Source organism: Podarcis gaigeae, assembly GCF_964106915.1.
Source record: "Podarcis gaigeae genome assembly, chromosome: 12".
In the NCBI taxonomy this organism is placed as follows: domain Eukaryota; kingdom Metazoa; phylum Chordata; class Lepidosauria; order Squamata; family Lacertidae; genus Podarcis; species Podarcis gaigeae.
Window position 1 is genome coordinate 32053053 of NC_139688.1, and position 27294 is coordinate 32080346.

General features: G+C 41.5%; 1 protein-coding gene across 6 annotated transcripts in view; it reads right to left on the bottom strand.

Annotated features, from left to right (window-relative positions):
* ETV1 (ETS variant transcription factor 1) overlaps nucleotides 1–27294 on the bottom strand; it is a 90556-nt gene that overhangs the window by 40881 nt on the left and 22381 nt on the right. For all 6 annotated transcript variants that reach the window (XM_083705358.1, XM_083705357.1, XM_083705359.1 and 3 more), the window contains 2 exons: nucleotides 3124–3253; nucleotides 555–743 (listed from right to left, as the gene is read on the bottom strand). In XM_083705358.1, the coding sequence (XP_083561484.1) occupies nucleotides 555–743; nucleotides 3124–3253 (319 nt within the window). The remainder of the gene's footprint in view (nucleotides 1–554; nucleotides 744–3123; nucleotides 3254–27294) is intronic.

Consider the following 27294-nt stretch of genomic DNA (forward strand, 5'->3'; position numbering starts at 1 on the left):
CATGCTGACTGAGGCTGATGAGACTTGTAGTTCCAAAGAATATGGTGAACCAGAAGTTCCCTGTTCCTCTATAAAAGCTTCAAGTATAGAAGACAGCATAATTGTTGAAAGGCAGTCTTCAACCAGGCCTTTGGCCAATTAATATTCTATGGCCTTTGGGGGTGGTGGTTGTTGTTTTGTTTTGACTATTTGTTTTGTGTTTTTATCCCATATTTCTATCTTGTGAACCTCCCTGAGATCTTTGGATGAAGGGTAGTATATAAATTTAATAAATATTAATAAACAACAATAATAATCAATGGAATATACAGCTACAGCCTTACCCTTTACTATCCCTTATATGATATTACTTTCACATACATAATCTTCCTGGCAATTGGGTGAAATGTAGCAAGACTGCCTAAGGACACTTAGCTTCATCATTTTCTTTCCAAAACTAAAAACATGGCGAATGGCGATGGCCAAATTTGCGAAGAACACTGATACAAAAAAAACAATATGCTCACTGAAAACAGCACCTGTTGTGGAAGCAGTAAGGAAAAGCAATCTCTTACCTGTGGTCCATGGGGAAGCTGTTGTCTGGGATGGGCTGAGATGGAGGCAGGTGAGCAGAAAAAACCCGGTCAGGTTTAGGATTCTGAGCTGAGTTTGGGGATGCATGGTGCAGTGGCGAGACTGGAGTGCTGGATGGAGTTGGCGGATTGGAGGGCCTCATTCCCACTTGTGGCTTCTGATCATAGGCACTGCCAGTTAAATAAAGGGTTGCAAATAATTGACACATTAGCCCCATATACACAGTGCCATACAGCCAGTACAGTCACAAACTCAGTGGCAGAACACATGGATTTGTTTGGAGAGACACAAGTCACAAGTCCAGGTTCAAACAATGCATTTTAAGGCTTATGGTTTGTTGCTACCAGCACTACAAGGAGCAAAGTGAAGAATTTTAAGCCGCCTGCACCCTCAGACTCTTATTTGTGTTTAACTATGGTTTAATGTGACACGCAAGCTAGGTTCTTTTTTAATTTATAAACATGAGAAATCCAAATGCCATCCCGAAGACAAGCTTTTGAAAAAGCCTAAATACTGTCAAAAGGAAACTGTCCTACCAACTGGTAGGAATAGTATACACAATGTAGACACTGGTGACATTTCAAAATACTAGAGCCTAACTACAACCTCTAACTACAAAAAGGTCTTCAACAAGGAACTAGCTTAAGTCGGACAGCATATTTGTATGCCAAATATATGTTTTGTTAACTGAGGTTTTATCTACAACATTTTGGGGGGAAATATAATGGGCAAGAATTGCATCTGTGTTCTTACTGCTGGTTATAAGAGGACTGTCGTCCTTTGGTGGTGGCAAAAGTTTGTTGACCATGTTGTAGAAAGTTCCTATGGAGAAATAAGTCTGTCTATGCAGTCAACTTATAATCCTTCTTCTGAGATTTTGGAGAAGCAATGCATGGAGAAACTTTGTGCCAGCAAACTAAAGCTTCCAAAAGTGAAAGCTATTAAAGAGCATAATGCTATCACACCAATTAAAAATTATTCTACAAGCCATTAAAAAAGTCTTGCTCTCCACCCTTCGTTCCCCAAAGGGAAGAAACCTGTTTCTGAAGAGATAATAGTATCTGTAAAGCCGAATGAAATGTGATTTTTAGTAATCATCCATGAATGAACACACATATCATCTGCAAAAGTTAACAGAACACCTAATGCATTTTGCCCAGGCTTGTTGTCTATGCAGGAAGGACTCTTTCAACCTAATGCATGTAATGCATTTTTAAAAAGTACTTACACACACACCCTTACCTACCAACCTTGGGGCAACCAATAATCTCCCTTTTAGAATTCAAATTGTAAGGGAAGGCAAATGCTTAGTGGCTATATGTAACAATATTATTACTTTAAAACAAGTTTAGAATCATGGGGTGCCTCCCCTCCAATTATCCATAAACTCCAACTCCCTAGCTTTTTTTTTTTTTTAAAAAAAAAGTTTTTAGTATTTGTAGAATTTGAGCTATGAGGCAAAGTGTACGGGCATTCTTCTTCTCTTTCTGTGTGAGCAAAACTAGCTTGCTTCCCACCCCGCTTTTCAATGTTTTGATTCCGCCAACCACACCGGAAAAATTCCAGTGGACACCCACATTTAGAATGTGTCGGGTAAGGATGTAAATATATCCATCGCTCTTCAGTAAATTTCTTCTCATCAGTCTAAAGCAGGCATCCCCAAACTCGGCCCTTCAGATGTTTAGGGACTACAGTTCCCATCATCCCTGACCGCTGGTCCTGTTAGCTAAGGATCATGGGAATTGTAGTCCCAAAACATCTGGAGGGCCAAGTTTAGGGGTGCCTGGTCTAAAGCTTTGTAACATTGGTTTGTTTGTTTTTATAATTTTCATTTTCTAATACACAAAAAGCGAAAAACAGCAAAAATAAGGAAGAGAATGGTTGTATTTTTAGGTGGTTTTATTTATTTATTTTTCGATGTGGGAAAAATCCTGAGGCAGTAGAGTGGACTGTACCACTTTAAAATGAAAGTAAGAAACAGCAACACTCCCCCCCCAAAAAAATATTTCAGAGAGAATGGTTCTAACCTAGCCCATTCTCTTGCTGTGTAGTTTTCTGAAGAGTAGATTGTTAAAATATTTGTTTACCTCCCCTTTCAATCTAGAGTAGTATAGTCCATTCTAACGCCTCAGGATTTTTCAACTTTATTCTGTTGTGTATTTAGACCAGGCTGCAGCTGCAGGGGAAGGGGAACTTTTACAGCTCAATTACCATCATAGCTTTAATACTACAGCTTGTCACTGAAAATGCTACCACAAAATACAGTGAGGGGGAGGGGAGGGAGTTGGGAATGAACCCCAGATGCTTGAAGACTGTTTTATTTTAGGCTTAATGTATTTTGGAATACCCTTTCTTATTTACTATACAATTTGATGCACTGGACGAGAATTGTTACTGCCAACAAAAAGTTCCTAAAAGGAGGATTATTCTAAAACGTCACAGGTCTGAAAAAATATCTTTCTCCAGGCAGACACAGTTCTGTCCCCCTCCCCCCACTCCTATCAGTGGTTTTGTGCTAGTTTTACTACAAAAATACACCTGCTACTTTACCTGACACTGTACAGGCACTTTTCCCCATAACTGAATTTGAATGGTTGCTCTTGACTACAAGCCGAACTGAGTTCAGAACACGGACTGTGCGGTTCTTTCTTGATTTTCACTGGGAGACCATGGAAAGCCACTGGAAAGAAAGAAGACAGAGAACAGAAACTAAGCCATTTCAAGCAATAACAATCAGATGAGAGAATCAAGAGGGTTCAGCTCCATTTCAAACCTGGCACGGGGCGGAATGAAATTGCTCCCTTATTCTGCTCTCGCCTCCTGTCTAAAATCAAGTTTCTACTGATGTGCGTGTGTCATCAGGACAACAGGTACCTGCTTTTCGAAGAAGATTCTGGATTAGGGGTAACAAACGTGATGCTTTCTAGATGTGGTTGGACTACAACTCCCATCAGCCCCCACCAATCAGGGATGATGAGAGCTGCACATCTGAAGTGCACCATATTGACTATACTTTCTCCCACCCATCAGAACTTCAAAACTGTGTGGCTCAGCCTATGATACTGTAGCCTCAGTCAGCACCATCCTGATTTGTTCAGCACTGCACAGTGCATCATGTGCTGCCTGAATTTCAGCATGAACCTGGCTGTGTGGCTTGGTTCACAAACACACATATTTCAGCCTGCACAGTCTCACATTAAAAACGGGCATCAAAAAGCATGTTGTTGTCGTCTGCAGATCCTTAAATATGTAAAGCTTGGATTTCAGAATTTAAAGACGTAAAACACATTTCTAGCCCTCATGGAAATGTGATAAAAAAAATGCTTAAGGATTAGGATTGTAGCAAAACGAAAGACACGTTAAAATGTATTCCCCCCCCCACAACCTGTAATTCTCACAATGCTCCAAGCAACCTATTAAGTTTCCCACTATAGGGTGCCAATTTTTTGTTCCACGTTCGATGATAACTGACACAATCTAGCACCCCAACCATGTATACAAGTGCTTCCTGTTCTCCTCTACAAAGGCTATACTGTATACGCAAGTGGTGAATGCCTATTAGAAGCATAGAACATTCAAAGGAAAGAACAGGTGCATCAACACCACATGTCCATCTACTCCAGTTTGGCACCTTCCAGGATTCATGCAAATGATATGCAAATCCAGTGCTTATATTAACTCAACATATCTAAAGTAAGCAAATGAGCTGCAGCCCAGTAGCTCATTGTATTTCCAATTTTGCCTTCAATGTGGGACAAGGAAGCCACCCCCCTACCCTTGGTTTAGTGCAGCTAACAAAATGAATGATTAATTAAATCACTGGAGTAAAAATGCAGAGAGAGAGAGAGAGAGGGAGGGAGGGAGGGAGGGAGAGAGAATTATCAGGAACATCTTTGGGTGTCAATAGACACCAAGGATCCTTTGTGTTATTAGTGCTTTTACCCTTTAAAACTGAAGCATGGCCAAGATTCCAGCTCATTAGCAAGCAAACAAACAATGACCCATTTGCATTTGTTTTTAGCTACTATAATTTATATCAGAGGTATTGTACTTACTACAAGAAAGGGCTTCAAAATATCATTGGGCTGGGGAGCCGGAGTACAGAGGAGAAGAGTTCAACTTTTGGTTGCAGAATGCAATCCTGATCCAGTGAATTTCAGAGCCTAACAGCAGAAGGCCTTCACCAGCAGTGTTCTAAACTCCCATTGTTCTAGGTGCATTTTACGACAGGGAATTTCATTAGCGCGAGCCCTTTCTGAGCTCTGGGCACAGTCCTGTGCCTGAGACTTCAGATTAAAACTGCAGCGTGGAAGGAAGAGAGGACCTTTTTCTGCCACCCCACTTCCAGCTGCTCTCTGAAAACTGGAGAAGAGACCCACTTAAGAATAGTAGAGGGGTGGGCATGGGAACGACTATACCATGTAAAAAATGAACATACTATTTTAGCTACAGTTTACTCATTTTCAGCTTCATTCTCAGTTTCTAACACTGTTTACCAGTTATCAAAATCACATGCAGTGGCATCATACTGCAGAACAAACAATATAGGGTTGTTACAAACCATGCGCTCTTCAGCATTCTTTGCGCTTGTTCACATGTTCAAGAACATGTGCAGCTGGATCCAGATCAACTCGCTGCATGTTTACGGAAATGTAAGTCCTACAATGCTCAACAAATAAATGTGTATACTAGGACTGCAGCCTAAGTATTGAGTCACATTGAAATAAAGTAGGACAAAAATATGACTCACTGTTCACATTTATGCCAATGAGACCTACCTGTGTACACACTCCTGCTTACTCTGCATCCCGTGCTTTCCCACCACTGGTTTGGGAAGCAGTGTTCACATGACAGCCACAATCCATATCCATCCTACCATTCTTTTTATGTGTTTTCCCAATCCAGCTTCAATCCGAATTGAGAAAAAGAAGGACCTGTGTAATGTGTAGTGTGTATACAGCCAAAATTAGGCTGGATGCAATCCATTATGTGGCCAAATCTACCACAGAATATTTTCTGCAGTTGTTTTTTTTTTAATCCCTGGGTCAGGGTGTGTCCCTTCAATCTGCTACATAAACTAGGAAACAAAGGTCGTATAAATAAAAATATTATAAATAAAAACACACTAAAAATTTGTTCCTTCTGACTTATATTTACAGCTGCTTTAAAAAACATCATTTAAATAATTCTAAGCTGCACAAATGGCCCACGAAATGGTAAAGAGCAGCCTTCCCTAACTCTGTGTTGTTGGACTACAGCACCAGTCTTCTGTCATCATTGGCCCTGCTCCACAGGACTGATGGGAGTTGTAGTTCAAAACATGTGGAAGACAAAATGTTGGGGACAGCTGCTCTAGACTTGGAGCAAAAATACCTGTGCAAAACACATTATGGCCTGAGAGACTTGGGCTGTGGACCATAATGGCAAAAGGGACAGAAATCGACGTACAACACTACAGCTCTTAACACCAGAGTTCCCTCTCCCACTTCCTTTCTCCACATTGTAATTACTCACTCTTTGCCAAGTCAGCATGGCCAACGACATGGATGTTGGGAACAGCAATCCCACAACATCTGGAGGGCTCCATGTTGGCTATCCCTGAAAGTCTCTGGTTCTTCCCTTCTCTCTCTGTCCTTCCCTCAATTAAACTCTGTGTGCATCTCTCACTGCATGTGTCAGTGTGCTCTATGTACTGAGAACTCTGGCTTTGCCTACCCCAGCACCACCTGCTTTAAGCTTCCCTGCCCTCTCTTCCCTGTCCTTTGCCCTGTTTGCCCAAGTGGGCAGAAGCTGCCCACTGCCAGGGGGCCAAAAGACATTCCCTCTTACAGGTTCACTTTTTAAACCTGTAGAAGAAGAATGGGAAAGTAGACTACCACTTCAGTTTTGATATTTTACCTAAGATTGATATAGTGGTTAAACTTTTAAAATACTTATCTCAACCCTCTGCTGCCACCCTAACTGCACGTACAGCCCAGTAGTTTCTCTTAGCATGACATGTGAAAGAGGCCACCAGCACCCATGTTTATAAGGCACCAACTTGGTTTCGGCGCCAACAATCGTTATATCGGCTCTAGAAAATAAGATGCAAAATAGGTGAAAAGGCATCTCTTTCACTAGACCAACCTCTACCAGCAACTTTCAAACTACCCAGAAGTTTTCAATAGCTTTATTCTAGAAAATGAACCCAGTAGACAAGAAAACACATGTTTTCAAGCTCTTCTTAGGTTTTAATATTCACCATCGTGGTCCAAATCTGCTGTCTAATGAAGAGTCAGTATAGTGTAGCTGGAGGGGAGTGGAGAGATGAACCTGTGGCCCTCAAGTTGCTTTGGACTCCAGATCCCACCAATTCCAGTCACCATGGCAAATGGTCAGGGATAACGAGAGCTGTATTCCAGCAACATCTTAACGGGTCACAGGTTTCTTCATCCCTTGGCTAGAATTGGGAGACCAAGATTGCCAAGATGCTCAGTGGGTGACCATTTCTCAGCTTAACCGCTCCCCTCAAGCCTATATCACAGTGTTGTTGTGAAGATAAAATGGCCTCGGAGAGAACAGAGTATATCATACTGAGTTTCTTGAAGGAAAGGTGGGATATCAATATAATAAACAATAATAAGCCCAGGAGTGATGGCACGACTGTTCCTCAACGCCTTATGATGTATTTGGATGTACTGATATCAAGCAGTTATCCTTGCGCTTCCAAGATATGAGTGCTATGGTCATCAAGCATCTTATCAGGATCTAAAGGCCTACATTCCATTCTTCATGTTTTTAAAGGAGTAGTAAGAGAACCAGAGCCTTTACACAAATAATTTTCAGAACATTCCTTTCCCTTTTTGAATCATAAGAACATAAGACAAGCCTGCTGGATCAGGCCAATGGCCCATCAAAGTCTAGCATCCTGTTCTCACAGTCGCCCGCCAGATGCTTGTCAGGAGCACCACCTGAGACCAAGAGCCCTCTCCCCCCCTGTGGCTTCCAGAAACTGGTATATCCTGTACCCCAACACAAAACCACTTTACTTTCTGAACTTTCTGCTTTTTTGTTTCCTTCCCCGCAGCCAATTTTACTGTATGTAAAAATAGCTTCCCGTTTTTATTTCAAAATGGGGGAAAGCACAGAAACTCCCACATCACACTCCGATGTGGAGAAATGCTGGAGTGTTTTCACCCACAGCATGGAGAACCTGAGCGGCTGCTAACAGGCAGTTTTCCAGCTCACTGGCACTGAGACAAGCAAAAGCAGCACATTCATTTTGTGCAATTTGCTTTACCTTCCCACATGGAGTTGGTAGATGTAAAAGGCTGTTAAGTACTAAATTATTCCTTATCAAATCACCATCATCTGGAGTCATGATCAACACTAATTAAATTACTTTCACTGAACACGGCTCCTGCCTTCTGCTTCGGCTGCAAGGTACATTTTATTTTGCTTTACAGAAAAGGGACTAGCTAGGTCCACAGTGCAAAGCTAGGAGGCTGCTGTGCTGGAGTTTTAATTTAAGATTACCCCCGCTATTTTGGGTTCTCTAAACTGCAGCATCTCGGATTAGGGAAGTTAACTCTTTCATTTCACCCCCCTCCCCTCTTTAGGGGACAGGACCCTCAAAAACTCCCAAGAGGCAATTCACCAAGCATTGCTTCTGTACAATCTTCATTGTGAGAGGGCAGTGAGGTCAAAGCAGTAGTGTTTTGCAGATGGTCTTCCAAAGATTTTGATCTTCACTGCTGCCAAAGTGGATAACATGGTTTTAAAATTTGAATAAATCCTTGGGTGTTCCGCAGGTATGTTTACTATGCAAAACTTTTATGCGCTGTCATTTAAAAACAGCCCAGCTTGCTGAAGCAAGAGGCAGACTTTTGTGTTTGTTTCAAATGGTAGCTGTTTGACCATATTTAAAATTTCAATGAATTATACTAGCACACTAACCAGGTGCTAGGAACCGGACTGTTAGTGCCAAACTTCCATTGTCACCTGCTTTCACTGTTGATGTCATATTACAATTACATGCTATATTGGAATCTTCAAAACTGTATTTAAATGCGGGGAAGGACTTTGGATAAATTAGTTACCTTCTATCAGCATCTATAAGAAAAGAGTAACACAACTATAAATAAGCTAAGCAATTCAGCTGCCTGGTTCTCAGTTCCTTTGATACAGGGGAAAAGGAACTTTCCCTCCCCCAAATTGCTTCTGGAGAGCATTTCTAGATTTCAAACATACTGTACCAATATCTTCTATGAAAGATTATAACACTACAAGTTATACAGATTGTTGTTGCTGATTTGGAGAAATAATTCTGTCATTCAGTTCTCTACAACTAAGTATTTCAGCGTTAAGACCACATATCATCTAGTATAAAACTAAGCCGTAGGAGGAAAGTAGTAAAAATGAGATTGAGCACTGTGAGCTGGATTACACAAAGTATTACTTCTTGGAAGATCAGAATGAACTGTTGCATTTAGAAGTGGATTATTGCACCAATGGGGAGCGCAATTTGCTGATCACCAAATCCTTTGACATGACCCTCAGGACATCTTCTTAAATCCTATAGTCCAGGAAGTTTTAGTGAAATGCCCCTTCCACAAATCACACATTAACAAACATGAACACTTACACTGGGCAGAAGCTTGTATTTACATGCAAGTCTCTGTACAGATTTCATGAAACCTAGATTTTCCCTTCATTTTTATTTCCTTTTCTAACCTCCTGAATCTTGATGTTCACCTAGGATGCTTGTATGAAGTAGGGTGACAAGAAATGAATCACCCAGAGAAAGAACAAGTCCAAGGAAAATTCCTGCAAACCACTTTTCAAATCTCTGAGAACACTGTTTTTTAAAAAAGGCAACACATACATACAGACAAGGCCTCATCATCTCAAGGAGTCAAGTGCACAAGAGTCATATGAATGCTGGTACTAGATGTGAATTACAATGACTTTCAAACAGAACAACTCATGAATGATGGGAGAAGCTTGAAGAAAGGCAAATTGTGCTGGATACTTCTCAGTAAAAGGATGGAAAATACATTAAATTTAAAAGTCTTTTCAGCTAAAATGCCTGGCCTGATCAGAATGAGAAAGAGATTAAGCCTGGAGTAAGACTTCCATGTTTGCGTACACACACACATATACACACACACGACCCTTACTATTCAATCTTTGACAAGCTCCCACCCTAGACGCTGAAATTTTGCATTGTGTAGAATCCAGAGCAAAAGGTATCTGTATATTTAAAAAAACAATCAAAGTACAGACACATTCAATGCAGAGACAGGTGCAAACCACTGCCAGTTACAAATCATTGGCTTCTGCAAACCTTCATGCAACTTATCTATGCCAGATCCCAAAAATGCACACCAGAGAAACTTTGCACTCGACCACAAAAGGAAGCAAAAGAAGACACAAGACTTGCCACAGAAACATATACCAGAAATGGGTGTGTGGGTTGGTTCTAACACAAAGCAAAAGCTGCGTCTTCAAGAAAGCTTTACTCACTTTCGGCCCAATCAAGGAATTTTTAGAAGTGCTCTGGAATGAAGAGTCTCATAACGAAGCAATGTGCACAGGGCACATGCTTTTTCATGAGAGCGAGCAGAAAAGATGGGCCAGCCATACTCCTCTATCTCGGCTGATCTCACTCTGTCTCCAGGTGATGAACTGATTGAGATGACCTCAATTAATATGCAGTTAAATTCCAGAGGCAAAAGGGTACTCATAAAACCCACAGTGTCAAAGACTCGTTAAACCCATCTACCTGCCCATGCATAAGACTTAGAGCAGAAGGCACTTCAGATACATCATCACTGCCTCTCAAAGATTCTTTTCCAGTACATTTCCCTCTGCCAAGCCCTCCCTCCCCCCTCTTTCTCCAGCACGCAAAAATCCATTACTAAAGGGTCTAATCTCAGCTATCAGTGCAGAGTGCCTTTTAGGGAGCCATTAAACCATTTCTCTTGTTTACAGTGCCTGAAGAAAGATGTGAATTATGTCTGTGACAAAGTGGGTGATAACGTTTCTAAACTGCAATCAAAATGCAAACTGAAATACATTTAAAGGACAGGGGCCCTGATTTTGTTTTTGCAGTTTTCTTTACCTGCTCCAAGTTGGGCAAACAGATCCTGCACACACACAAACACACAGAAGGTCTTACAGGGAATGGTGGGACTCCTGTGGGTGGGGTTTTACACAAGGCAAGATATGCTTATCATCTCAAGTATCTTTAGTTAATACAAAAAGGTTAGCACTCAGAAATGTAACCCCCTCCCTTGCAAAAATATTAAAAAATGTTAAAAGATTGCCTCCATAGACTCTGCTACCGATAAGTGTTCTTGACAAACTGAACCGATCAATACTATTTTTTTCCAAGAGGAATCAAGAATTTCTGATGCAAACAGATGCTTAAAATACAATAGCAATAATACTTCCCTACCCACGATGTTTAAATCCATTTATGCATCCTGCAAACTGGAGTCCTAGTTGTATAGACTTGCCAAAGAGATGGATGCAAAACTGAAGACTTTCAAGATGCATTCTAGTCTGACATATTTATGTGAAAATGCTGAAAATGCAGCATTAAAAACATAGCTGCATTTATCTGCTGCTCTTCAAATGGCTTTGCAGCCTAACCATTGAGGTCTACATGGAAACTCCCAGACCTTTTGGAGTCTGAATCACTCTTCCTACCCTCCCTTGTTTGACTGGTGTCTTTGAAAAAGCAACTCTTATTGCCAAGTATGATTCTGTTTTATCTTTCAAAGCCTCAGTGCAGTCCCACAATTGGGAGATTTTTCATGTTCGACCTGGAGAAGAGGGCCAAGCAATTGTGGGAAACCTCAGGCCTGAAGGCCAAATGCAGCCCTCAAAGCTTCTGTATCTGGCCCTCAGAACCCTCCCCAGGCCACCCCCCTCACTTTCAGGCTGCCTGGAATGTATCTCTGGACTCTGATAATGCCTCTTTCTTCTTCAAACGGAAGCTAGAGGGGTGTGTGAAGAAACCAGCCAACATAGGTTACTACATCCACTTTTGCCTGTGACCTCACCCATCATTGGGGTTGGGCTCTCAACTTGCCCAGAAGGGAACTGTAGAGGCTCATTCACACCAATGCTCCTGAAGACTGCCCTGCTCACAATGGCTTATTTTCTGCCATCAATATCAATGGGTCCGTGCACTTCACAAAGTTGAGTAGGGATGGACAACCAAGCAGTCATTCTGCACAGTTTTTGAGCCCCCCTCTTCAAAGTACTGTTGCAGGCAGCTTGGGCTTGTGTTGAGTGAACAACCACGTTCAAAGTGAAAGGACAAATCTGTTGACTTTGCAGTTAAGTTGCAGATATAATCCATCTAGTTATTGCCTGGGGAATAAGAAGTCCCATGTGTACAGGAAACACAGGACAGAGGGGAAGAGAGACATTCTAAACTGGGTTGTGGAAAAAAGTCATCTGCATCCGTTTTTGGAAACCAAGTGTTGCCGTGTTAAGCTCCTGCTTACCTATTCTCCTAGAGTAACTAAAATGCTACAAGAGCACAATGCTGAAGAAAAGACAATCTAATGAACATTTAGCAAGTGGTTCAGAGGACTTCACTTAAATTAAATTAAATTGTGGTGCTGCAGTGTGGACTAGAACAATCTTGTGAAATATGCCTTTCAGAAACTTCTCTTTGGATGAGAGAAGATACTGTCCTTTAAACTGGGATATATTAGCTGAGACAGCATCCAAGTAAACTTTAAATGAGTTTCTACATCACTCCTGTTCTAGAGTTGTTGTTGTTTTTTTTAATGTACCACAAGACACAGGGGAAAGGATCAGAGGGCTTTGGGGGAAAGAACATGAGCAATCCATTTACACCCATCCTGCGCATGGCACTTTTATAGACATGGAAAGAACATACTCAATCCCACCCCCACCCCACCCCCAAAAAACCTGGATCTTCAGTGCTCTTAAATGGAGACTGCAAAGATCCCCAAAAGATGGGTGCACTCTGTTTATGTCGTAAAATATTTGGAATGAAGGGCATGAACTATTGCAAGTGACAGCAGGAGAGGATTCCACAATTGTTTTCTCTAAGCTGGAAATATAAGGATGCTCATTGACCATAGGGCATGTTATCAAAGGTTCTGGAAGAAAAGAATTACAGACATTAAGCTTCCAGAGAATCAGGACTGAGTCCCACAATGTTGACAAATTAAAAGCTATAGTCCCTGCTAACAGGATTTGTTCACTTATATATGTGCACCTGTTTTATAGAAGGCATAATCTAGTGGCATCACTAAATAAACATCAAACTCCAGATCTAATTATTATGAATTTTTATTAGCCCTGTCATCTTTCACTATGTGTACCATGGAAATGTCTCCAGTTCAGACTTCACTGGAAGCTTATGGGTTTAATATCTATGAGGAACAGAAGTGGAATTCTTGCCTGATCTTGGAACCATAGAGTCCCCATGAGTCCCACCATAGAAGTGTGCTGGAAACAGAGATGAAGAATGATATTAGATATATTTTCCAGGAGCACTTTAGTTTAGAATTGTACAAATGTCATGAGACTCGAATCCAGTTAGTCCCTTTCTTTTCCTCAGCCTGGTGCCCTACAACAGACTGCAACTCCCATCAGCCCAAGACAGGTTAGGATAACTTTTCCAAGTATAGGTAAGATTTATATTAAAAAACCACTTTCTGAATCCATCGGCCTCTTTGTTTGGACACAATATTGTTTTGGTGCACTGTCTCCTTTTGTTTCAAGGAATCCAGCATTTTTGGCAGGGATACAACCTTAGCTTCTTCAGATAATTTATGCGAAACTTCAATTAATCCAATGTTAAGCCTTTTAGAAACTGATGGGGTAGACTGTGTACTAGAACCTTCCTGTTGAGCCCTCTCTCCTACAGCCATGGTAGCAAAAGAGAGAGAAAAGGAACTGAGGGTGTGAGGTCCTGGCTCTGCTCCATTATCAATGAACTTGGCACCCAAAATACACTACTAAAGGGAAGGGGAACAATGACCTCATGCTCCAAAAATAATCCTCTAGCCTTTCACCTATGCAGGTACAAATCCCGATTACAGGACGACTAAGACCACAAAGACTTAACAGGTTTCAAAACACGGTTTTCAAGTATTATTTTAGGACAAAAAAACTACTTAGACCCTATGAGCTTCTTTCCTTGAGTACCTACCTCTCAGAAACTCCCCAATATTCAGCCTTTTTGCCACTAACATGCAAGAATCCACATCACAGAAGCAACAGACATTGAGCTGTAGCTTTGGCCAAGTCAAAGGGAAAGGGCACAGGCCCCTTGACATATCCTGGAGGCTTTGAGAAAACTGCAGCATGATTGGAGTGAAGGGCAGTATGGAGATCACCCTGTCCCATCAGCCAAAACCTAGTTTCCAGGAACCAGAAATGTGCACATGATCTTGGACCAACCTCCTCAAAAAGCCTCCAGGGCACACTTTGCGGACTCCAGGGCCCCTGGCTAACCTTGTAATCCTTCAACCCCCGGTTACATCCCCAACACACTTCTCAAAATGCCCTTCTCCTCTTCACCAGAAGCCTTTCTCTTTCTGGACCCTCTGAGCACGACTTGGTCCAGCTGTGGGATAGCCTGGCTCTAGCCTGGGCCACTAAGTGTGAATTGCTGTGGTGCATCAATCTATGCATATGGTGTTGCTGGTCCAAAAAATCCAGCCCTCAAGAGCTGCATCTGTGGAGAAATTAAACAGCATCCATACAGCTGGCCTTTCCTCTGTTGGTGAAATTACAATTACACAAACGCATCCATTGGAAATATCAAATGCAAAATGGAAGAAAGCAAATTGCATGCAACACTTTTGTGATAGCCAGTTATATGTGTTAGAAGGTAAGTAAACTACAGTAAAGCATTGACATTTGTGAATGTATTATTCCTGGACATTATTTTAGTAGATATGAACGGTTGCCATTCTTTTGAAGTGCCCCAACCTCCCTCCCTCAACTTGCCCATGCTTTTGCACTAGCTGACAATTTGGACAACATTGTGGGCTTATCCTTTATGCTCCTACAAACCACCATTTATGAAGGATTTATACCTGTGCATAGGAGCCATTACTCTTGAGTAATACATATGGCACTTTGCTTAATGCCTTAATTATATCATAAGCCCTTCCCACATTACAATTTGCATCATGGAATTTACAGAATCATTTATGTGAACAAAAACATTAATACTGAAAGCAGCCTTTTCTCAGAAAGCAAAGTTGCAAAACTTGACAATACTTTGCCAAGGATATTAGATGCAATCCAATCCTATCTGGTTCTGCTTTGGCTTCAGATCAGATCCTTCCAACCCACACTAGATTAGTGGATGGAAACAGCATGGCATCTCTTTTTTGGAAACTAATTCAGTATGATGAGCCCAAGCACTGGATGACTGAGCCAACTGGCAATAATGGACCATGTGGGCGAGATGAAGCCATGTGGGACATTTATCTAACCCAAAAGAAAAAAAAGAAAGTACAGCTATAAAGAAAAAGTTACTACCTTTCCTAGAAAGTAAGGACTCAGAAAATTAGACAAGTAAATTTAAGAATATCATCTGTCCAAATCCATTACCCAGCCAACAATTCTCCCCCTCCACCTCCAATATAAAACCAGCACATATTAAGATCACAAAAGAAATCTATCTTATGGATGCTACACCATTCATTAGCAAGACAGTTCATTTCACTATATTTCACCACTTTGAAACAAGCATAATGCTAGCCCCAAAGGGCTATCACACAGATGAGGAAGCAAGGATAGACAAGAGGCTACACAAATCAAGCCAAAGTTATGAATAAGTTGTGCTGCTGACCTTGCTTTAGCTCAAGTCCTTTGAAAAGGGGAAGTTGGTAACATATGACAACTGAATGTCAACCCTCCTGACACAGGTATATTTCCAAGGAAAGATGCGACTGCACTGGGACATGAGTTTGCAATGCCTGTGAGCCTTTGTGCTTGCGTCAAGCAAGGGTCAGCATTATCACACACCTGCCAAGGCCCACAATCAACCTCCAGAGTCCCATGGCCATGCCGTTCTTCCTATTTGTTGTCATTGTCACTGTGAATGCTCAAAGAGTGAAGAACAAGGAGAAGAGTAGCCGCTTCCACTCACATTGCTCACTTCCTGTAGGACTGGAGTGGGAACCTCAGGTCCAGAGGCCAAATGTGGACCTCCACACCTGTATCTGACTCTTGAGACTCTCCTCAGACCCCATCACCTCTCCAGCCACACCCTTTCTTGCTAGGCCACACCCCTCACTAGCCCTGCTTCATGCCCTCCTGGAGAGTTTGGCCACCTGGAATATGTTCTTTGGTCATACCACTTGCGTGCCTGGAGTATTTGTGAGAGTGTAGAAAAAAGCATTCTCATATACCAAAGGTAGGATAAACATCTGTTGCTCGGCCTTCTTTTGACCTGACCCTGGTTTCGCACACCCTTGGAAGGCTGCCCAGAAAGGAATATGGCCCTCAAACTGAAAAGGGTTTCCTAACCTCTTTTCGTTTGACTAAACATGGAAAAACCTGATGCTACCCAATGGCATGCCTTGGTTTCAATCAGGAATTTTGACTCCCAAGTTCCAATATTCTGTTATTCTGTGAACCACCCAGAAATATTATGATGGAGGGCAGTATATAAATGTAAACAACAACAACAACAACAGTTTTGCAGCAACATTTTTAAAGCAAAGGGGGGTGGGAATCACGGCCTATTTAAATGTAACATCAGGAAACGTATCCATGAGTTAATGACACTGATACTGTATTTCGCCTCCACAACTCTGGTGCTTTGAAATTCAAAGGAACAACCAGCCGCATCTCCTTGGAGGATTTGTCAACAGCTAAATTTCAGCTGGAGAGAGAAAGCCAGGGAGGCTAACAAAACCTAGAGGACAAGAGCAAAATGTTTAAAACAAAGTTTAGCAAAGGTGCCAGGTTAAATCTGTTGTAGGTGAGGCAATATTTTATCTCATTCATAAGGCTGCACCACTAATAGGAACTGCCAACCATTCCACCTCAGAAGCAAATATGCCTTTGGTTCTTTTGCTACAAGCACCCAACAAGCTTTGCAGATAGTCAGGAAAATGACCAGTAAGACACTCCTTGCCCACTGGTGGGAATCCCAGTTGGGAATCTGCTGGTCTTGCAAACTGCTGATCCCCAGTGCCTCCCCTCTAGTTAGAAAAAAAAAAACCTATGGTAAGGAAAATATTTCCAAGCCATCTTTGGATAATAAGCCATGCATGACACATATTGCACTTGCCCGAAACCTAAAAAGGAAGCACTTATTTAGAACTACTCAGAGTCATTGTGACATTAGGGAAGGATGAGGTGGTCTGCAAATTAACTGGACTTACATTTGCAGAGTGCTGATGATTCCAGTGATGACATGATTAAAGCCTAACCAAGCATTATTAGTTCTTTATTTTTTGTTGAAGAAGGGGGGGGGGAAGACACCCCACTGATTAACAATTGCAAATATGCTCTAAATATCAAATGAGGGATATTCCCGCCCCCTCCTGTGCACATTACACACCAAAGAAAGAAAAAAAGAAAGAGGGAGAGAGAGAAAAGGAAAGTCAGTTTGCTGCAGTCAAAGAGAAGCTTCCACTAAATGCCAAGGATATAACCTGCTTCCAAAACAGCAGAGACAAAGCAATTACGGAAGAAAACTTTTCAATACACTGCCAGTAAACACCTTGTTAGGCCAAATGACTGATAGTGTCCTAAATTGTTTCAGCTGTTAATAGACTGGAAATCCACATGACTTGAGAAGATTCTGTCAACAGTAGGAGGAGGGTGGGGGAAAAAGAAATTATAAAAAGCAGGGGTGGGGAGAGGACATACATACCAAATTATAGCACACATTTTGCAAGTTCATTCATGAACACCCAATCCTCTACTGCTGGTGAAAGCTTCTGAATCCTCTTTCTCTCAGTGCCTTGGAATATTTTACACCAGCTCAGCTGCTACAATACAAACAGTCTCACTAGGTTCCAAAAGGAAACTTGGTACAGAAATGCAATCTCAAAACAGTTATTTTAAGCCTACTCTGAGCCTTCCCCTGTATTGGTTGTAGTATGGTAATGCTTTAATTTCACTCTAGACATTTGCCTGTTTGCCTTTGGAAATGGCCCTAATTATATGTCTCCTCATCAAATGCAAATAGAGTAAGACAAAAGAAGCATCCCAAAGCAATAACTGATGTGGTGATAAAACACCAAAGAGACAAAAACAACCCCCCACCCCCCAAAAAAAAATCAGAAGAAGATACTTGCATAATAATGGTGGGCGAAAAGGGATGAATAGAAAACTGTCAGAATCCCATCCACCTCCTTCCCTGCCATGGAATATTCCTCCCAAAAGGAAATTCCTCATGTCTCTTATGGAAATGTTCCATCTTAAAGAAAACAAAGGGGTGTTTGAAAACCTGTTGAATGCAGTAATTTAGAAGGCTGCATCCATTTGTACTCAGGGCAGTAGCTCTCTTAAATATATAGGTGTATATTTCACATTCCTTTCCATTTGCAGTTTGTGCTGCCGCTCTTTTTCCATCCATAACCCCAGCAAGATTAAGTATGAACTTGAAGCTCCTTAGAATAGGGACCGTTCTTTTGGTTGCATTACTCTGTTTCTAAAAATCACTACAAAAACAGCCACAATACCTACTGCACACGACTGTTTCTTAGCTATTGCACTTTATTGTGAGGGAGTCAGGAACGAGTAAACCAAGTGGTCTGCATTCTGGCCACAAACCTTCAGTCTGCTCCTGCCTAATTTTGGAGCCTCATTCAGATGTGAATGCTAGCAGAAAGTCACAAGTGTATCCTGGAGTTGTCCCCTTGAAAAGCGGAGATGAACAAGTCAGTATTGGGCAGCTTTCTGTGCTCCTCCAGCTGTTGCTGGACTCCACCCCCCACCAGTCAAAGCCAGCATGGTCAATGGTCAGGTATGAGGTGTGCTGTAGGTCTGGCAACATCTGGAAGGTTACAAATTAGTCAACCATTTTGGGGAGTATGCATATCTGACTAGGGGGAGGGAGAGACAAAAGGATAGGCTAAGTGATGCAGATCCATTTTATACCAAAGGAAGACAAGAAGACAAGGATGGGGAATCGTGGCCTTCCAACTTCCAACCAGCCCTAGACAGCATGGTCAATGGTCAGGGATGATGCCATTATATGTCTATCCCCACCATAATAGAGCAATTGGAAGTATTCCAACAGAAGAGAAAACATGTAAGATTACTCTGCTCTCTTTATTTACACATTATTCCTTAAGAGTGGTTGGATCCAATCAAACGTGTTGTTGTTGTTGTTGTTGTTGTTGTTGTTGTTGTTTTCACCCATCAGCCATAACAATTTAATACAGAAGTAGAGGTGTATTATGGATCACCAAACCAAGTTTGTAAAAGTTTTTAAAGCAATGGAGATGCAGTGCACACAAATCATGAAGTACAGTTTTATGTGGAACGGTAAAAAGTCACAGATTAGGTTTTCAACTCTCTTAACCTTGCTCAATCATACACTGTCCTTCCAAGAATGAGAATTCCTGAAACATTTCATACCTCATTTAATTGGTATGCGGTTTCTTTTTTAAAAAAAATAATTGCCAAAAAACACTGGAGCCTGTTGACTGCCATTCAGGTTCTGCTTTGCCTCTTATATAAGCAAGTGCTCTCTCTCTCTCTCTCTCTCTCTCTCTCTCTCTCTCTCTCTCTCCCCCTTCAAGTGCCTGCTCTCCCCAAACACCCACCAGAAATAAAAGAACAATAAGATGCTCAACAATACTGATTTACTAATAGGCATACTGCGACAAAATAGCGACAGAGTTCAGAGAAACCACAGGGACAAGGCATTTGCCATTTCATAGAATCGGGAAAACTCCCAAGGGTAATCTAATCCAACCCTCTAAAATACAGGAATATTTTGCCCAATGTGGTGATCGAACCCACAACCCTGAGATTAAGAGCATCATACTCTACTGACTGAGCTATCGTACAGGTCCAGCTATCATATGGGAACAGCCCACAGCAAAATGGGAAAGTATGGGCTTCCTCTGCAATATATTCTAGGTGCAATATCTAACATATTCAAGTAATGAGGAGCATTCTCAATTTGGATTAGAGTAAGTTGACCTATTTTCCTCACCTCAAAAAGAAATAAATCAAGAAATTGTTTAGTTTGTTTATGTCCAAATAATGAATTTATTCAGACCCCATCATGTCCCCAGTTGGGGACACAATGAGATCCAATCATGCTCCCATCCTTGCAAATCTCTCTCCTTCGCCTTCCTGTATCTTCATCCATCCCCTCTGAATACCTGCAATTGCAAAGAATTCTGCCCCCCGCCCCTTGCAGGTGCAGGAACACCATGAAAGTAACCCTGGGAAATGGAGTTTTCCAAAGTTTGGAGAACTACACCTGCCAGGTATATTCATACACACTGTGATGTGTTACCTCAGTGCCAGGAACCACAGGGGAGAAATGCCATTCCCACATTTTTGTCCTCCGTCTCTACTGCTGCCCGGGAAGTGGGGGAGAGGGAGTTTTATTCTTCTTATGAGGTTAAAATCCAAGCCAGAGAAGAATTATGGTGATGTAATGATTACCTCATATTTAAAGCGAACATTACAATCCTACATTTCATATTTCCAAGCCAAGAAATATGCAAGTATTGTCTACACCACTACTTGAAAGGATTTTCAATAGACTTGATTGACCTCTGCCACCATTGCCAGTCACCATAAGCAAAAGTGGATTAGGTAAACCAAGAATAAGGCAACCAATGATATCCTTGAAATATCCTTTGCAGCATCACTATGGTGAATTTCACATCCACCATAAATTTTCATATGAATCTAACAAAACATCACTGTCCTGCAATTCAGGCACTCTTGTCAGGTGGATCAAGTTCAGTTACGGCAAAATCTCATTTGTTAACATGGACTCTGTATATAAGAGGTTGCTCAAATCTTGAGAAGCTACAAGATCCTCCAGTACATCAATACTTGGAATATTCAGAATGTTCTAAGTACAAACACCCTGGGATAGCACTGCCATTTGGAACACAGTCTTTTGAATTTCGCAATGACAGTGTCATGAAATGTAAGCCAAGTTGTTATCAAACCTTGCACGTGTTCCTTATCTTAAGCCAACAAGTTCGCAGGCTGCTTAAATAGAAGCACGTTGCTAAAAAAAGAAAAGGAACTGAGATACTGTCCTTACACGTCTGATGATGGATGTACCAACCAAACAGAATTTTAAGTCCAAAATGAAGCAATTCACATCAAATAGGTGAATAGCATATAGATCCATCATTATCTTACCTCTGTGCAGAAACCCACCCCTTCACATGCAAAGCCAGCATTAAGCAATGAGCATCACCCACTTTGGACAATTAAGGAGCACTGGGCACACTTTCCCCCCCTTTTATAGTGCCTGGTTTTTCCGGTAGCGAAGGAAGTTGTAGGTGGAAAATAGATGTAAGCGCAATACAAGGCTGATGTTGCTAAAAGTTCCAACGCCTCACAGATATAAAGCTTAAGATAGCAACTCTGCCAAGCAAGCAAAAGATGTAGGGTTACAGAAGTAACACTAGAAAACAGGAAGCCGGAAGGAGATGCGTGATAAAGGGTTTCAGGCTTGAAAATGTAGGACTTTTCTATTTGTGTTGCCTGTCCCTGGTTCTGACACCTGAAAAGAGCTTTAAAATTAAATTAGAATCTGAACATCTCCAGTCCCACAATCCCCACAAAAGAAGGTTGGAGAGTCTCAGACACTCATGCTTCTTCTTTCCCTTACCCTCTTCAGATATCCTAACTTCAAACGCTTACAAATCTAGTCTCCTAACTTCAGAGCTGCTCCTTGGTTTGCCAGTAATTAAAAAATTAAAGGGAAAAGACAATCTGAGGTTGAAAGGAACGCTTCCACAACACTGCTAAAAAGTGCCAACACAACCCAAAAGTCCACGTGTAAACATTCCAAAGTGTATATTCAGAGCAGATCACTAGGCTTCTTCCGCTGAGCAGGTTTTCCATTCAACCCATCTAACATTTGTTATTCTCAAAATCATTCACGGCATGATTTGCCAAGCAAGTTGTTTAATTATCTGTAGGCCACACAGTTGCGACCAGGAATGATGCTGTCCATATCTGCAACCACCACACATTTCTCAGGTCAGCATTCCAACTACAAATGTCTGTTCCTGTTCTCTGCCCTCCATCAGATCAATCTGGAGCACATGGTGGAACAAACCTTTCCAATTTGACTGCGCCAAGTGAGATGGGACTGAGGAATAACTTGCAGAATTAAGCTACCAAGTTGCTGACAGAATTGAAAGAGCACCAACATTCCATGAAAAGCACACTCCCTTCCTAAAGCCCTCAATGAATGGGATGAGATGAGTCTATAGGAATTCTGCTATTATTAAGTCACAAGGAGGATATCCGTTATGGTGCTGAGAACAGATGAGCATATATCTGCCTATAATAGCTTTGAGTGCTGGTGACAACCATGCCTGCCAATTACTCCTGCTTTTCAAGATGTGTATTTAAGCCTGTTTGTTTCTGAATACTTTAAGAACATAAGACTTTGCTGAATCAGACTGATTGCCCGTCCAGTCCAGCATCCTGTTTGCACAGTGGCCAACCAGATGTATGTGGGAAGCCTATGAGCACAACAGCACTCTGCCTACCTATGAGTCCCAGCAAATGGTATTCAGAAACATACAGCCTCTGGCAGTAGAGACAGAATACTGACATCATGACTAGTAACCATAGACAGCCTTGTCCTCCACTAATTTGTCCCTTTGAAAGCCATCCAAGTTGGTGACCATCATTGCTTCCGGTGGGAGCAAGTGCCATTGTTTAACTGTGTGTACTGTGTGTAGAAATACCTTTGATCTGTCCTAAATGTTCCAACATTCAGCTTCATTGATGTCCGCAAGTTCTAATGTTATGGAAGAGGGAGAAAAACTTTTATCTATCCGCTTTCTCCATGCTATACATAATTCCTATAAACTTCTATCATGCCACATCTTGCTCACGTTTTTTTCAAAACCAAGAAGCCCCATTCTCCATATGGAGAACTGTATAGAATTCTATCCATTTATTAGTACTCTCCACTTCCAGCCACTTAATCAATTCCTGACTCGCAAGACAATGTCTCCTCTTATTACATGACTGCTCAACTTACCCAAAAGTCTTTGGTGAGAAGCCTTGTCAAAAGCTTCTTGAATGTCAAATGCTACGTCAACCAGATCGTGCCTATCTATATGCTTGTTGCTACTCTCAAAGATGTCTTAGCAGGTTCATGAAACAAAACTTGCCCTTGCAGAAACCATGCTGGCTCTGCTTCAGCAAGACCTATTCTTCTATATGCTTGGTTATTTTATCTTTGACAATATTTTCCAACAGTTTTCCAGGACAGAAGTTATGCTTACTAGCCAGTAGTTACCTAGATCCGCCTCCCCAAGCCTTTTTTTAAAAATCGCATTATCTGAGGACAGAAAAGTAGCCCAGGAATAGAGTCTAATTGGAGGGCCACGTGACATTTTCATTAAAAGATCACCAATTCCACCAATAGAAAGATTCGTAGTCTTACCACAACTAACTGGCTGTGTCTAGTGCTATTTTTCTCAAAAAAGAGGTGCTGGAGCTCACCATGAACGCCTCCCTTGTTCTCTTAAGAGTGGCACTAGCGCCCACCTGAGAGGTGCCAGACCTGAGCTCTGGCTGAAAAAAAGCCCTGGCTGTGTCTGATAAATGCCGGAGACTATTCCAGTGACCAGAAAGAATATTTGCTCAACGCTTTCCTAACTCAGAAGCCTCAAGGCTGGTGTCATCTTTAGGAAGGCCCAGGGCAAAATGCTCTCTGGGAACCATATGCACCATCCTCATAGGGGACCCCTCAGTAGTCCTACAAGGCAGAAGTGAGTGGCGGGAGTCCCTTTCTTACATTTTTACCACAGCATTGGGCACACAGCAAAGCAAAGTACTGGCCAAAACCCCAGGGAAATACAGCATCCATCCCCTATGGACCTTCTTGGGGCCTGGCCTTTACCTTACAGTGCCAGGAGTGAGGGCAAATATCATGTCATAGTGTGAATGAACAGGCATAGTTTTCCCATTGAGGATGGACATTATTAGATCTGTAGGGGGTCATTATTAGTTCCTTCAACTTTTTTCCAGTTAGCCACTGTTTATCTGTCCAGTTGCATACCAAATCCTTTGTATAATATATATCAAGTGAAGGGAAAATACTCTGTGTGTGTGTGTGCACGCGCATGTGTGTACAATCTTCAGTTCTCTCAGGCAAACTTCTACCTGCCAAATGTAAAATAACATTTCAGTCTTCACCTTTAGGCAGACTTGCAATCAAACTGTAGATTATTTTATTTAAAAGCAGCCCTGATTCCCGAAGTCAAACCTCAATTAATTACACTGCTCTTCCAAATGTAAGTAGTAACCATGTCTAATCTAATGAACAGCATATGCTTATTTCATGTTATGACAGAGCCATTACTTATGTCGATAAACTGCGTACACTTCCCTCAGCTGTAATAGGGGACAGGAAAATGCTCCAATTAAAGGATGCTGAAGACTATGAAGATTATTAAAAAGGAAAAGCAATCTGCTGTTCACATAAGGGCATACAACGGAGCTATTAAAAGGCCAAGATTGCATGATCCATCTCTTTCCCAAGGTATCCAATTAGATAGATCTAAGGACTGCCATTCACCCCTATGTATCACTTCTCATGATCTGACACAGGTTGACTATGGGGCAGGTATCAAGTTTGTGAAGAGGCAAGACAGAAGATTAAAAAGCTGGTTTTTATTGAGATGGACATCTATTGTGTACACTCTCTATTACACACACACTTCAGGGTCTAAATGTAAAACTTTGGAGGAGACACAAATGTCTTGTAGTCACGGAGCAATGACTTCTTCTCTTGTTTTATTACAGGCAAAGAGGAGCACGCTGCCTGATCCTTCTTAAAAGTCTACCACATCAGATTATTCATTAAGCCCCTTTCAAAAACATAAACTTGCTATTTTATTATTATTAATAATAACAACAATAATAATTTTATTATTTACACCCCACCTACCTGGCTGGGTTTTCCCAGCCACCCTGGGCAGCTCCCAACAGAACACTAAAAACAGAATAAAACTTCAAACATTAAAAACTTCCTTAAACAGGGCTGCCTTCAGATGTCTTCTAAAAATCGGATAGTTGTTTATTTCTTTGACATCAGGTGGGAGGGCATTTTACAAGTTGGGCACCACTACCGAGAAGGCCCTCTGCCTGGTTCCCTGTAACCTCACTTCTTGCAGTGAGGGAACCACCAGAAGGCCTTCAGAGCTGGACCTTAGTGTCTGGGCTGAACGATGGGGGTGGAGATACTCCTTCAGGTATACTGGGCAGCTAAGGCCATCTAGGGCTTTAAAGGTCAGCACCAACTTTGAATTGTGCTCAGGAACATACTGGGAGTCAATGTAGGTCTTTCAGGACCAGTGTTATATGGTCCCGGTGGCCACTCCCAGTCACCAGTCTGGCTGAAGCACTCTGGATCAGTTGTAGTTTCCAGGTCACCTTCAAAGGTAGCCCCACGTAGAGTGTATTGCAGTAATCCAAGTGGGAGATAACCAGCAGTCTCAAATGCTTAATGCAGGGACAGGTTCTTCTTGGTTACTTCCACCCATTCACGTGCAGCTTTTCTTACATTGCACTGTTTGGTGTCATCTATTGGGTGGTGCCCTCTATGGAAGAACAAAATCCTGGTGTACATGATTGTTCTCCCAGTTGAGAGAAGGTCTCTCTTCTGATCAAGTGGGCTTTGGAGGTTACTGAACAAATGCCTACAGAACCTGCTTTATCGGAAGTGAAAGTTGAATGAGCTTACAAGCAGGAAACTTCCACCCCTTAAAACTGCATCAAACTCTCTGAAAAAAGCTATTGTGTCTTTCCAGCCTAAGAACACCAACACGATATGTAAAGATGGCATTGAGCAAGACCGAACGCTGGACAGGGCGACAAAAATCAAATGCATGGGATCAGAAAGAGAGAAAGAGCTTGAATTACCTTTCATATCCACGGCCCCCATAACCACTTCAAATCCTGAAGAATAAAAACCCCTGATTTGCAGTTGTAAGCGTCTGAACTGAACCATCACATACAGTATGCAAAATCATATGTACCGCTGTTTATCAAGCAAAAAGCTTATTTACATGAAATCAAAGCTGAGTGCCATTCACACTTTTAAATGGACACCAGCTTTACTGCATATAAACCTGCATTTTCAGTGGTAAGTAAATGTCAAGGCAAGATGTGCGTTTGCAAGCACAAACACAGGTGAGCAATTTTTTCTTGAATCAATAGCTAAGCACATAGCACTTGTTTAGAGAAATGGCAGGAACAAAAGACAGACAGAAACATGCCACAAAGTTACCAGTGTATTTTTTTCAGATAAGCTGCCCTGATTACAGCCCTTGGAAGGAAACATTTGAAAATATAAATAAATGTCACAATTTGAAAAAGAAAGAAAAGAAAATATATGGAGTGGTGAGGTATCTGAGGCCATGTGGAAGGAATCTGAGATTAATCTAAGATTAGGAAATTTAACCTTCTTAATGCAAACCAAGATGTAAACCCCTAATAAAAGAGTGAACAACAGAGCTTAGTGAAATAAAACTTTGGCCTGACAAGTGAAAAAAAAATCCTCAACAATGATAACATACTTACACTTTAAAAAATCAAGTAGGTTAAAGAAAAGACAGGTCATTAAATCTCACGCATGTGCCTCAAATGTCAAAAAGTAAGTCAAAGGAATAGGGCCCAAGACCTGCCAACTTCCATGTATGGCAAGAGGGCAATTTCAGTGAGCAAAGCGTGTTCACCTCATAGCAGCAAGGTCATTTTAAAAAAAAAAAGTTTCCAAAAGGATTAAACATCAATACTGTCTATATACATTGGCAGCGAGCAGCCATTTATTTTATAGTAATATTGTGCCAGTTGTGTATCAGATCGATACTGAGGCTAAATATATCAAGGTCTTTGTACCCTTCAGAGTTAGGAGTTACATATTAATAAAAAATCTCCACAGTCTGCAGAAAAACAAGAACTACTTATTAAAACCAAAATAAAGCTTTCAAGTTGCTACTACAACCACAGATTAAAGGCATTATTGACTAGGAGGAGCCCAGTGGCAAGCCTTCTCTCTCTTGCTATATTCATGAAGAATAGCCTTCCTCAAATTTAAGTAAGTCTTCAATCCTTATATATAAAGAGCGGGGGCAGGGAGGAATACTGCTAAATACAGACTAATGCTTGGGGCTAACCACAAAATGAAACCATAGAGGTCAGGTGCAAAGGAAAGCAGTCAACTATATTATTAAAATTATTTCACTCAGCTGAAGTGAGAGGAGTAGTAGTCAAGGAAGACTACTTTACTCTCATCTGTAAAAGCCCATTCCTGACTTCCAATTTCAGGAAACTTCCCTTGCCCTGCAAATACGGATAGAAAAAGGCATCAATTTCCATTCTGCCCAGAATTATACATTTCTCCCCATTTTTGCAGCTTTCCCAACTGCCAGAACTTCTTCAATCTGAAAAGGCCCCATGAGAGAAGTTTGTTCTTTAAACTACAAACAGCTGTCAGATGCATAGTAGGCAGCCTCCCCAACTTCCCCTACT